Genomic DNA, 13,873 nt, shown 5'->3' with positions numbered 1-13,873 from the left:
ATGCAACACTGAATAAGAGAGAGAGATAAAGAGAGAGAGAAAGAAACTCAGTGTATCAGCAAATGTCCCTCAGCAATCTAAACCTACAGCAGCATAACTAAGAGATGCTAACCATCCCTAGCTGTAGGACCTATCAAAAAGATTAGTCTTCAGCCTAGCCGTAAAGGTGGGGAGGGTGTCTGCTTTCCTAGCACTAACTGGGAGCTTATTCCATAAGAGAGGGGCCTGATAGCCAAAGGCTCTGCCTCCTGCTCGGCTCTTTGACACTCTAGGAACCACAAGTAAGCCTGCAGTCTGAGAACAAAGTACTCTGCCTGGAATATAAAATATATTCCAAGCAGGAATAATCATAAAAATAATCAGAGTATGGCCTGCACGAGGAGAGGAATAGGATATAGGATATAGTTGTTTTTTTTGTTTGTTTTTTTTCTTCTTGTTTTTTTTTTTTTTTGGCAGGCAGCAGAGGTGAAAATCTCTTCAAGGGCAAATAGATGTGTGTTTATTATTATTTGTACCATTTTAATAAGTCTCTGATGGGTCTTCCTGTCTGCTGTAGCGCTGCTGCTGTATCCACAAGAAAGCCATAAGTCAGGACTCTCAACAAAGCAGTGATAAAAGCACAACAGCAGCTGTTGTGGAAGGTTTATCATGCCGAGGGCTCTCAGGAAGTTTAGACACTTCTGTTTTTTTATTATCAGGTAGTTTGTGTTGTGATTTCATTTGAGATATGTGTGGTTTGGCACTCCTCTCCACATCAAGCTGTGTGCAGCCATCGACTTACTGGTTCATGTCTCAAGGTAGACAGCAAGGATATTGAAATATCAACCAAACCAAATAAATGTGATGACTAGTATCAAAGACAGGGAAGAGGATCACCACTGAAGGGGCTAAACTACCACAGGGTAACACAGCAGATGTTTGAGACAGCTAGAAATTGGAGTCCGACGGGCAAGTGGTTATCTGGTATAATAACCTCGCCAACGGTGACATTGAATCCACTGAAACCAAGACAAGAATGGTCCTCACAATGCATCCTAAGACTGTGCACCAAGTGGAAGGTACTGATATACTGATATTCCTGGTGCGTTTGGAGCCCAGTAATGGACATGAATATCTCAGGCAGCAGAAGCCAGTGAATCACCATCAAATTAGGTTGACTTTCTAATGGGTAGAAAAGTTTGATCTAAAACAGAGTGCATGGGTACCAATCATTCATAAAACCAGGCACTGAGGACAAGATGATTAGATCACACCAGTCAGGAGGTCTGGTTGTGTCCCAAAGTTTGAAAATGGGATTGAGAATGACAGAGCTAAGATTCTAGAGGTCATCCACATCCAGACAACCAAACATAGAAGAAAGCAGGAGGCAGTGGTGATAGGGTTAAAAATCCCACGCAACAGCAACCTCAAGGCATCACACAAAAAGCCTGAAAAATACCAAAAGATGTGAAAGCAAAAGTGGTGCCATTGGTACTCCAGGCTGTGATATCCAAACTGGGAGAGATGTTTCAGCAGGTCTCTGTCCAGAAAGTGTAGCATTAGAAGGAATACATAAATAAGAACCTTGGGTGAAGATGTATGTTGCTGGTGGGAAGGAATAAAAAGGGGTGATCCAGTTTCCCTTTGACAGTTGGCGTTGAGAGGGAAAAGGGCTTAGCCCCAGGTTTCAACACAATCCTGTAATCACCCTCCATTTTCCCTAATCCAGAGAAAAGCTTGGGAAACTCCCTTTCAGACAGGTCCAAGGAACAGGAAACAGCCAATAAGTTCCCAGGCCTTTGGGAGAGGACCAATAGGACCCAAGGAGGAACTGCCCGCATGTGGACGAGTTAGAAGGGCAACTTTATACAGCAGGTAATGCTGTAATTACTGGGTTGGCTGGCAAATAATTATCAAACCACAACAGATTCCAGGATTTATTTCTAATTCAAGGACATTTGTGCCCTTCATCATGGAAACAAAAAAAAAGCTTGTAAATGAGATCAAACAAATCAAAAACCTCAGAATAAAGCCCAAGTGAATATAAGAGCATGTGTTTACAAGCATAATATGACCAGACCTTAAGGTAATGGGACTAAACAGCTAGGAGGTCACGGAGATGTGATTCTGAAGCGATGCAAAGAGGTCAAAGTGGTCTAATGAGTCCAGATTTACTTTTCACATCAGGGGAAGTCTAGTGGATAAAGTGCTGCACCCATTGAGCACCAAGACAGTGAAAGTGTCAGCTGTCTACCTGGAATTTACCAAAACAACAGTTTTTTTTTTTCAATCATTATAGATTTTTATTTTATTTCTTGAGGGCACAGGCTTATTCCAAGATGAGACTAATAAGATTAATCAGGCTCAAATTGTTGAAAAGTATTAAGGAAGTACTTTACGAGCACCTGACTGATGCGCTCAGGCTGCCTGCTGGTGGAGCTGCAACACTGCTGCAGTTTTGACTGCGCCTGCCTAATGTCAGAGCAGTCCTTTAGGGATGTAAAACACACAAGGATAAATGTTTGAATTCCGTGTAAATTATAAAGTACCTCATTACGTCACGGCTAATCATGTGAAGTGAACAAAGCGATTACAGAACTGTAATAGTAAACTAACAGATGTGGTCTCATGTCATGTATGCTAAGTGTTTGTGTATTTATCATATTTATAGCTATTTTCATTCAAAGTGAATGTTTTTTTAAAAAAATTATTTACAAGATAATCACTGCTATGGTAGTTATTCTTATTTACTTAGAGACTCATCAGACCACATGTCCTGGTGTCACGTCGTGGAAAAACCACACATGGACATATAGTCACATATTTTAAAAACATGCCCTGAGCTTTGGTTGGGACAGATGCATGGTGACAGCAAGGGGTGAAGGGGGGTGGGGGGTGTGTCCATGTCAAAGAGAAAGCAACAAATAGAAAAAAAAACGCTTTAAAGATTTATTTACATGTGTGACACGAGGATCTGGGATGTGTTTTGTTGTGCGTTCAACTCTATTTGTACAATTCAGTGAATAAATTATCCCAAAAAACACCAACTGTGGAGCTGTGTGTGGGCTCCTCTGCATGTCACAGTGTGTATAATAACGCGAGGAGACATCTCCAACGCGTGGGCAGCACCAGTTTTAATGCTTCTTGTTTAAAGAAAACGAAAAAGACTCACACAGCGGCGTGAGTAAGCTCTTGTTTAATTCAACAGAATGAAATTATACAAGGAGTGGTTAAAATCATAAATGAGTCCAATACAGGTTACATGTCAGTCACTTAGAAAACAGCTTGTGCTTCTTTTATACACTTGGTTCATGGGGAAAATGGAAAAAGAAAAGACATTTTCTTCTATTAAGGGTGGAGAGTGGGATGGTTGCTGCCTTGATTGAGTTCATTTCTCACAGCCAGAACACTTGATATTCCACACATATCCACTCATGGCCTGAATCCTCATTTACTATAAAAGTTAGAGCAGAAATAATCTTTTTTTTTCTGTTTTTCTTACCAAAATAAGACAGTCTCTTCATGTGCTCAACCTGAGAGACTGGGTGAAACGTATCCTCGGTTTGTGTGAGGTAACTATGAAAACTACATATTTATACGAATACATAATCATCTATAATCGTCAATCATCATCGCGTTTCCTCCATTGTTTGTAACAACTTCACTTTCATCCTCATCAACACAATATATCATTGGTAATTTAGGATCATAAAATCAAAAGATAAAAAAACCCCAGAAGATCAAGAGTTAAAAGCCGAGCGTCACCGTGAGGCTGGGTATATACTGGTTTTAACAGTACAGTACACTGACAGAAAAAGAAAAATTAGACACAAATAAATTATCAGAAGACACACTATAGATCATGTATCATATATTTGTGCATGGCAGGTGGATTAATGTAAAAAGTCAGTCTGCGACATGCCATGTCTTTCTCTCTTGCTGCATCTGAGCGCTTACAGAGAGCAGTCTGGCTCTGCATGCGAGAATATTCTCCTCTGAGTCTGAGACCGAAGCAGAGATTAAATGAGTGGAAGCCCAGCGAAGAGACAAGATGTTTCCATGCTTTCTTTTACTCCATATCCCGTAGCTTCACTTGGAAAATAACAATCAGTGGTTTCCTCGGTTTGTTCTCCACATGAGCGTGACAGAGGTCCTGAAGCGGTGACCTACAGTACTTGAAGATCAGCGGTTTCGGGGGAAGCAGGCGATCGGTTCAGCGTTGACGTCCTCGTCGCTTCTCGTTTCTCTGATGGGTGAAATGAGGCCTGCTTTAGATTCCTTTCCCCCTCTTCTTCCTCTTTCACCATCTAGAAGTCCATGGACATTGAACGCTGAGATGGGTCAACTATGGTGGTGCTGTTGCGAGCACTGTTGCCACGGATACTGAGGGTTCCACAGGCTCCTCCCATCCCACCACCAATACCTCCAGCGATACCACTAGGACCTGCCATGCTCACTCCTCCTGCGATGCCCATCCCACCGCCCATTGACACGCCTCCCGTTATTCCAACCGCTCCTCCGATGCCTCCTGCGATCCCTGATGCTCCTCCTCCTCCCATCGCTCCTCCTCCTGTGGCTCCTCCTCCTGCGCCACGCACGTAAATCTCGCAGGGAATCTCCTCTGTGACGCGGTCCTCGATGACCTGCTGGTCGCAGTCGTGAGTCTGTGAGTGCTGCTTGTAGCCGTAGCAGCTCTTCTTGTAGCTGGAGGTGGAGTTGAAAGTCTTCATGGGAGGCGGCTTGGAGAAATCGTTGTGGTAGGACAGCTCCATGGAGCTCAGGGTGGTCCGACTGTGCTTCATGCTGCCGCCGCCGGTTGCCATGGAGCCTTGAGAGCCGCAGTGGTGCTCGTGGACGCAGCGGGACATGGTGGAGGAGCGCCGCAGCTTATGGAAGCTGTCCAGCTCCTCGGTAAGGTCAGCTAAGTCTGAGGAGATCTCCTTGTCGCGGAGAGAGAAGAGCTCGTAATGGGGCGGGTCGAAGACCTCCTGGAATCCAGCCTTGTTGAAAACACCAGGCCGCCGAGCCACAACCTTGAAAAGGGGGAGACATTCAGACCATTTTATTCCAGTCACCATCATACAGCTGTGCTCATATGTATTCATCCCCTTTCATTAAAGAAAAGGCCGAATGTACAACAGTCACTCAAATAACTGGAGACTTAAAAAAGAAACAATAACTGAAAATGAGCAAAAGTATAATTTAGTAATATAAGACACTGCATTTTCATTTAATTGAGTTGAAGAAAGAAAGAAAAAAAAAACCAAATTGGTCCTGGACAAATTAGAGCACTTTTCTGTTGAACAGTGGGACAAAATACCTGTCAACAGGTGCAGAAGTCTGACTGAGAGGAACAGAAAACACCTGACTGGAGCGGAAACATTAAAGGATTGTTCAACTAAATATAGTGTATGAGTGATGTAATATGTAATAAATTATCTTATTTGTTTGCTTTTTAAAAAAAATATTTCTATTGAACCAGAATTAGAAAATAATGTGATGATTTTCATACATTTTTTAAAAATTTATTATGACTTTAGTCAGTTTCATCTTATTTTACAGGCAGCTGTTTTTTCCTTCTTTAATGAAAGGGGATGAATAAATATGAGCACAACTGTATCTGCCAGAGAGCATAACAGCAACACGTCAGGAGCTCCAAAAATCCCATTTCTACACTTCGTACTACACTGCTTGTCCAAAATAAAACCCCCACCTGGACTTCACTAAGCAAGTAGAGCCTCCTATCGGATAAATACCACATGGATGATGACGATGCAGCGGCAAAAAGTTACTTAATGTGAACTAATGCAATGATCAGCACTTCTTTTGTTAAACAACCATGTCGGAGGACACATCCTGTGATTGTTGCAAAGACTTTCCCCCGTTTCAGACGGGTCAAATTATTGGCGTCAAACAAATAGAACATCTAAAGAGATGCAGAAATGATTAAAATCAGGTTAAGAACTGTGCAAAGCATTAATAAAATCTGAAAGTCTTCCAGGAAGAAACATGGCAGGAATAAAATCTTGAATGATGGTGGTCAGTAATCATTTAAATGTCTGATAAAATCAGAAGCTGAAAAAACAACATGTCTGTTTAATAGTGAAAGTAGAAGCATTTCCACATGAACAATGTGAAGGAAACTTAAGTGAGTAGGACCCACCGGCTGCGTAGCCATAAGAAAACCACTGATTAGTGAATCTGACTGGAGAAAAAGGCTTCAATTAGTGCTCTTTTAAATCTACCTAATGTATGAATTTACTCTGTTTTGGACAGAAACGGCTCCTTTCCGGAGTAGAAATGTTCAGCATAGTTTAAGAAAAAAATAGTTAATGAGGAAAATCCTTTACAGTTTTCATAACCGCTAACAACTTAAGCTTGTTCCATCCTCCACGAGAAGCGGGAACTTTTTTCTTGTTCTCGAGGCGAGAAGAAAATGGCGTCATTTTCTTCTCGTGGACGTGTTTGAAGACAGTTCTCGACACATCGGGCTGGCAGAACTTTTTTCTTGTGGAGCTGCGAGAAGTATCGTGTGATTGGTTGAACATTTGGGCGTGGTTAACATGGAGAAAGCATGAAGCGGAGTTTCTGCTTCCGCGTTTTTGCTGTTGCAGGTAAAATGGGTTGTTTTGATGAAACAGCTGATCGAGGTGATGAGAAAGTATGAACATTTTTACATGTGGCATTAAAACACTCGGACCCAGCCGCGTGCACAACCCGCCCTGCCGCGGATGAAGCTGCTCGTTAAATATGAAACTAGAAAAGAGAGCGGAAACCTCACTGCAAAAACTGAAATCTAAATAAGATTAGAAATCTTAAATTTAGTACACACATGCTTATTTTTTTAAAGGTAAGATAATTCTTAGTTTTTATGCCAGAGAATTCCTCTTGTTTTAGGAGTATTTTTACTTGTTTTGCGAAGTCTTGACAAGCCAAATTTTCTTGTTGTGTTGGTAGATAATTCATCTTATTTTAAGCAACATTTACCTAATTTATGTATATTTTTTCTTGTTTTTTAAAGCTGAGTTTTTGCAGTGCTCCGCCAAGCACATGTTAAAGAATCCTTTTAAACAGTTCCTGGATCCAAACAGTGATCCGGATCACCACTAGAATTTAATCAGTTCTTTATTTTCACATTTCCAACAACTCTTGCAATTTTGACAAAAATCCGTCCGTAACCTTTTGAGTTATCTTGAGCACAAAGACCCCGGGAACGACATAACCTCCACGGCGGAGGTAACAACCGGGTTCATTGCACATAAAAGCAGACATCGCCCCTCCCCGCAGTGATCCCTCCCTGCTGCAGACCTGCTTCTAGTGGAGTATGGATGGACCCAACGAACAAGAAGTTTTTTCTTGTTCTTGCAGTCTCGAGAGCAAGAACTCAGTTCATGCTTCTCATGGAGGATGTGACAGACTAGCCACACAGTAAGGCTCACTGGAGCAAAGACAGGCAAGGAAGCTTCACATTATGTAGTAAAAATAAACAAATAGAAAAATTTTAAACTTTATTTCTCCACCAATTCACACAGTTATCCAAGTATAACTTCTTTTTTTTTTATCTTCCTTGTCTTTAGGACTAATCAGTAATCCTACCATCACGGATGTAAGTCTCTCAAATGACATGTCAAAGTGTATAAAACTTACCTTTTTTCTTGGCTGCTTCATCTGGACCAGGATGGAGATGATAAGAAGCACGAGAACTATGCCGGATGAAACACCGATAACGGTGCCGTGGGTCTTGGTGATCTGATGGAAAAGCCCCGTCGATCGCTTCTCTGGAGGACCGGAAAGAGGAAAATAAGAAAAACATTAGATAGGAAAAGAAAAACACAACATGCTGAACAGATCCCAATCCGCCACAACGGGGTAAAGAGACACTAGTGAAGAGAAAAGAGATGATCACACCTTTGCAGTGGTTTTCATCCCACGGATAGACACAGTTCTGCACGCCATTGCACACCAGCGAGTTGTTGATACACATGTTGCTGTGGCAGAAAAATGTATTGGCTGTACAGGGAGCTGCAGGCAAAAGACAAAACACAGAGATAATGGAATTTAGAAAAACAAGCGCTGAGTAAAATATGACTGAACCACAAAAAGAACCAGAAGATATTTCTGTGATAATAACAATAAATCAATAAGGATGATAACAGAACAATACTTTGGATTTAGAGCGCCGTAATAAAAGATGAAATGTTCTATTATTGCTTGAAATGCTGGCAGTCTAATGGAGGTGGCGCTGCACGGGGCCATTCATCATCATTTCCTGCAGACACAAGATCAGGGGTGATGGAGTGGGGGGGGCTTTATGTCAAAGGAGTCTAAGACACAGGAGGCACAGAAGAGAATGAGAGTCGCTGGAAAACTAAAGACAATCTGAGAAGATGAGTATGGAGAAGATGAAAAAGGCAGGAATGGCTTGGTACATGGCGGGACGCCAGTGGTCAGGCAGGTGAGACGGACCACATTAAACTGACTGTTAGTGTGTGAAGACTGTGATGGCAGCGGTGACCAGGGCCGGATTAAAAGTGCACAGGTCCCTGGGCCCAGAGTGTTCCAGGAGCCCCCTTATCCACTGCAACATTGTGAAAATTGTGAATGATTGTTACAGGAATATGTTGTACTCATTTGTGCATTATACTCCCTCCCAGGTGTTCCTTATTGTGCTGATGTGTGGCAGCCTCCTCCAGCCAATCAGGTCAAGGAGTGGCCTTTAAAAGACCTCAGGATCTGTGCGTCTGGGCCTTTTGGCCACTTGCCATTCACACCATGTCTGTATTGTGCATCAGCTTAGTGACATTGTGGGTTATCTGTTGGTTATTGTTGTTTGGTAGAACCCTGAGCATTTTTCCAGATTGGCTTTGTAGGGGAGATCTGCCATTTTGTTTTGTCAAATGGGGTACTTTCCACTTGTTTCTGTTACTGTAGGGTAGGTTAGATGTAGGTTTGTACTTTGTTTTGTTTGGTGGGTAGGTAAATTGTCTTTTTGTTTAAAGATTATTTCTAGATTAAAGATTAAAGATAAGATAATATTGCTTAGTGGCATGGGGGGGGGGGGGTTACAAAAATGTGAAAAATGTTGCATTGTTTTTGTTTTTATTAATTCATGCATGAAAGGGTTAATGAACAATAAGTTTATGTATTTACTTTTCAGTGTTATTTTTAATGTCCAGCAATGAGGCTTGAACTTCATAAAAGTGTCTCCATGGCACTTTGAATTTGGCAAATGTGGATTTGATTTAGAACTTCGTGTGTTTGTTTTTTGTCATTTCTGTGCAATAAAACTATTAATCTACAGATCAATTTATAAATCTAGATAGAAGTATCAGCCATGATTTTATCCCATATTTGCACAACAGACTGACAGCAAGTCATTAAAGTGGAACTATTCTGTGCATTTCAGGCTAATGTATTTTTATTTCTGAGCCCAGAAGGGCTGGGATTGATGGAGTTATTGTCACAAATGGCTTTGTTTACTTCAGATCGACCCTCTCCGTAGGCTGTCAGATCAGCCTGCGGGCAAAACGAGTGGATTGAGACTCTTCCGCATTAAGCCCCGCCTCCCGCCACTGCACTACATCGGGAGCGTGCACCGCACCTGCTTTCGCCGTCATTGTAACATCTCAGAAACAGAAGGATTAGGCTCATATGAACTCAATAAAAAAAACAAAATACAATGTCAACACATAGCATACAGCCCTACATGTTTGAACCTGAATCAGACCCTGAAAACGAAGTGGAAAACAGCAACCCACAGCAACGAATGCAGCAGGATGTCTCTCTTTGGTAAACTCACCAGCCATCGTTGGAAATAACTTTATCCCACGTTTTCCACCCGCCTGATGTATTTGTACATGCCCTTGTTAACCAGTAGAAGGTAACCAATCACCGAACCTTATCCCCCGGGACGTCACAAGGATTTCCAAGTAGAAAAAACTCTCTAAAATGACGCCTTTTTCGTCGCCATGGAAACCGAACGGAGAGCTTGCTGGAACTCAAACCCAAACATGCGTTTAGGTGATAAAAAACAGTGTCGTTCACATGTCTGATGAGGATTCAACGCTGTAACACTGTAGAAAGCTCAGAAAACTCCAAATACCAGAATAGCACCCCTTTAAGGGAGTACCATCACTTATTTTGTTCCACTTAAAGCACTGAATTAAACCTTTTTCTCATCGGGACTGAAGGATTTGTGTCGCTGGCTGGTACGAAGCGCAAACAGCATCATTTATGTCTTAACTTGCAGGACAACTCAGAGAAAGTATAAGCATGTAAGCTGGTGTGAGTGAGGATGAGTGAAATATACGAAGAGTGAAAAGTGTAGCTCTGGTCCCTTCAACAACCACAAGCAGATATGTAGGGCTGCTTGTGGTCCAGCCCGCTACCAGAACAACCGTACATCCATCCAGAAAATATCAGAGGAAGGCTCCGACCAGAACCTCCACTTCCACGTTTAAATATTTCATTTAGTCAAATTAAAGTAGCACTATGTAACTTTCTGACCTTAAAACTGCGTTTCTGAATCTTTCTGATGGTGCAGTGACATTCATTATGTACCTTCCTGGAGCCATTGTTGCCCTGCAACATCTTGGCACTGAGAAACCACAACTCACGTCTCATGTCACAGTGGGGTTTGGCTTTACGCACCATGTCACACGCCAGCAACTGGACATCAACACACTGGCTGCTGTGAACACGCACGGTGGCTGATAAAGAAGCACAACCGCGCTTTGTCAGGTGATCTCAGTCAGGTGCCCTCTTCACATCGTATCCTACTTGTACTCTGAGCTCTCTCCAGTCAGTAAAAGTCAGTGTGATGTTGACTTATCCATTCCTCTTCCACTTTCTATTCTATTCTATTCTATTCTATTCTATTCTATTCTATTCTATTCTATTCTACAGTCATTTAGCAGATGCTTTTATCCAAAGCGACTTGAGTGAGAACAACACAAGCACAAAATTAAACAGTAGAGGACATCGTAGAAAGATGCTAGGGGACTGTCCAGTTGGATGCAGATCCTTGCATGAAGTGCTATAGGCTTTTTTTTTTTTTGTTTACTCCCTTCCCACCATATAATGTCACCTATGTTACAATACAAAGAATTAATGTCATAAAGTTTGTTGCAAAGAACTGGGCTAAGTTCTCCAACTTTCCAATAAATATAGCTATACTAAGTGTTGAAGTGCTCCTTGAAGAGCTGAGTCTTCAGCTTGCTCTTAAAAGTAGACAGGGACTCTGCAGAGTGGACAGAGTTTGGGAGATCATTCCACCATCGTGGCACAACAGAAGAAAAGAGTCTGGCTAGTGATTTAGTCGCACGTTGTGGTGGTAAAATGAGGCGTCTTTCACTGGTGGAATGTAGCTGTCGAGAGGGAGTGTAGGCCTGGATTAGGGCGTGAAGGTAGACGGGAGCCGTTTGAGTTATTGTTTTGTAAGCCAGAAGCAAGGCTTTGAATTTGATGCATGCTGCAACTGGAAGCCAGTGAAGAGCGATTAGCAGCGGAGTGACATGAGCTCGTTTGGGTTGGTTGAAAACCAGACGCGTTGAGGCATTCTGGATCATCTGCAGAGGTTTAACAGAGCACGCAGGCAGACCCGCCAGTAGGCAATTGCAGTAATTGATGCGTGAGATGACCAGAGCCTGAACCAGAAGCTGAGTCGTATGTTCTGTCAGGTACGGTCTGATTCTCTTGATGTTGTAGAGAGCATATTGACAGGTACGGGACCTTAAAGGTCAACTGGTCATCCACCATGACCCCAAGATTCCGGGCAGCAGGTGTAGGAACAAGTGTGACAGAGTCAAGCTTCACACTTAATTGCGGATGTAAGGAAGGATTGACTCTCTTTCTATGCCTCTCTTCCTCTGATAATGTCTTCTTGTACTTCTGTGATGAATCAGCCACGGTGCCGGTTCAAAACAACCAGAAGCAGACCTCTTCAATCCAAAGACTGGGGTCAAGTAGTCCAGACCAGAGTCCAGACCAGAGTCCAGACTAAACATGTAGAAGCAGCATTTAGCTGTAAAGAAGTGGAATAATCTGCCAGTGGAGATTAAACTTTTACCAAATGTAGAAACTTTTAAATCCAGTTAAAAACATTTCTTTTCTCATGTGCCTATGCACGACATCTGCACAGTAACTTTTAATTAATCCTGCTTTAAATGATCTTAATATAATTTATGATTTTATTGTGATTTTGCTATTTTTATTTTCTTTTATGCTTTTAAAAAAAATGCTTTTAATGTTTCATGTAAAGCACTTTGAATTGTCTTGTACATGAAAGGTGCTGTACAAATAAGCTTGCCTTGCCTATGTCGATGTCCAGCTGCTGGTGTGATATGGTGCCACACAGCAAAGCACAGTTACAGTGAGATGCTCCAGGCGGGAACACAATGTTGTGAAGTGTGTTTTTTTTAAGCTTCAAGCCGGTTCAGAGCAACATCTTCAGAAATTTATACAGTGAATGTCAGTGTGGCATCAAAACAAGTCAGAGACACACACCTCTGAATTTAACCCTTTATAGGCCACTCAATGAAATACCTTGGAATTATAAATTTCAACCTAAAATTGTCCTTCTGGTGTGAACCAAGACCTCCATTCTGTTGTTACATTAACAAAAAAAAAAGTTTAATGCTGAATATGAAAGAAAACAAAGTGATCAAAAAGAGTCGTTTGCCCCATAAAGGGTTAATCTGGTTTATATACATGAAGCGTTCAGAGATATATGATAATAAATCCTCTTCTAAGGGCTTTGTAAGTTGTATATTATTCATATAAGGACAAATGAGGAAGAACAACATGAATTTTCTTCACTTTGACGGATAAGAAAAGAGAAATAAATAAAATTGGTAAAATTTCTACAAAGGAAAATGCAATAATTATAAAATATGAGGATCATGAAGATTATAAAGGCAGCTCCTCTCCGTCACACAGGACGATCACCTGTATTTTATTCACATGGACAACCATCTGGAGGTAACACTGAAAATGTTGCTAACATACAGTTGTGTTCATATGTATTCATCCCCTTTCATTAAAGAAAAGGCCGAATTTACAACAGTCACTCAAATAACTGGAGACTTAAAAAAGGAACAAGAACTAACAATTTGCAAAAATATAATTTAGTAATATAAGACACTGTTTTTTCATTTAATTGAGCTGAAGAAAGAAAAAAAAATCAAATTGGTCCTGGACAAATTAAAGCAGTTTTCTGTTGAACAGTGGGACAAAATACCTGTCAACAGGTGCAGAAGTCTGACTGAGAAGAACAGAAAACACCTGACTGGAGCGGAAACATTAAAGGATTGTTCAACTAAATATTAGTTTATGAGTGATGTCATATGTAATAAATTATCTTATTTGCTTGCTTTTAAAAAAACACTTCTATTGAACCAGAATTAGAAAATAATGTAATAATTTTTATAAAATTTAATTTATTATTACTTTAGTCAATTTCAGCTTATTTTACAGGCAGCTGTTTTTTTTCCTTCTTTAATGAAAGGGGATGAATAAATATGAACACAACTGTAGCTGACGTTTCCTCCCCAGAGCCTTTTTTCACCTCGCATGTTCAACCTCATTCCTCCAAGCTGTACCTTCCCTTGTTCCACCTCTCATTCCTTCCTTACAGGCTCAGCAGCTGAACAGCCTTCCTCCAAGTCTTTATCACAACTGAAACAGACTGGTTTGCTCCACCAGCTCCACCTCTGCTCCCAGCTCCACGGAGATGAGGGCTCTGAGCCTCGGCTTCCCTCTCCCTGCACGCTGCCTATGCTCTGGGTTAAACGACTTTGACAAAGGGACATGTAAATGCACATGTAGGGGTGTAAGAGAGTGTGTGTGTGTGTGTGTTGCGAGTGTCCTCGCCATCTATGTCCCAGTGAGTCTGCAG

At 41.5% G+C, this 13,873-nt stretch overlaps 1 protein-coding gene across 1 annotated transcript in view; it reads right to left on the bottom strand.

The window, feature by feature from the left end:
- Positions 1-4,286: 4,286 nt before the first annotated feature.
- Positions 4,287-13,873, bottom strand: part of neto2a (neuropilin (NRP) and tolloid (TLL)-like 2a) — a gene marked incomplete at both ends in the record, with an annotated part of 30,773 nt that continues 21,186 nt past the window's right edge. The window contains 3 exons of the mRNA XM_079256640.1: positions 4,287-5,012; positions 7,627-7,757; positions 7,888-8,001. Of these exons, the coding sequence (XP_079112766.1) occupies positions 4,287-5,012; positions 7,627-7,757; positions 7,888-8,001 (971 nt within the window). The remainder of the gene's footprint in view (positions 5,013-7,626; positions 7,758-7,887; positions 8,002-13,873) is intronic.

This window comes from Telmatherina bonti (assembly GCF_933228915.1).
Source record: "Telmatherina bonti genome assembly, chromosome: 1".
NCBI lineage: Eukaryota > Metazoa > Chordata > Actinopteri > Atheriniformes > Telmatherinidae > Telmatherina > Telmatherina bonti.
This window is presented reverse-complemented; position numbering and strand designations above follow the sequence as displayed.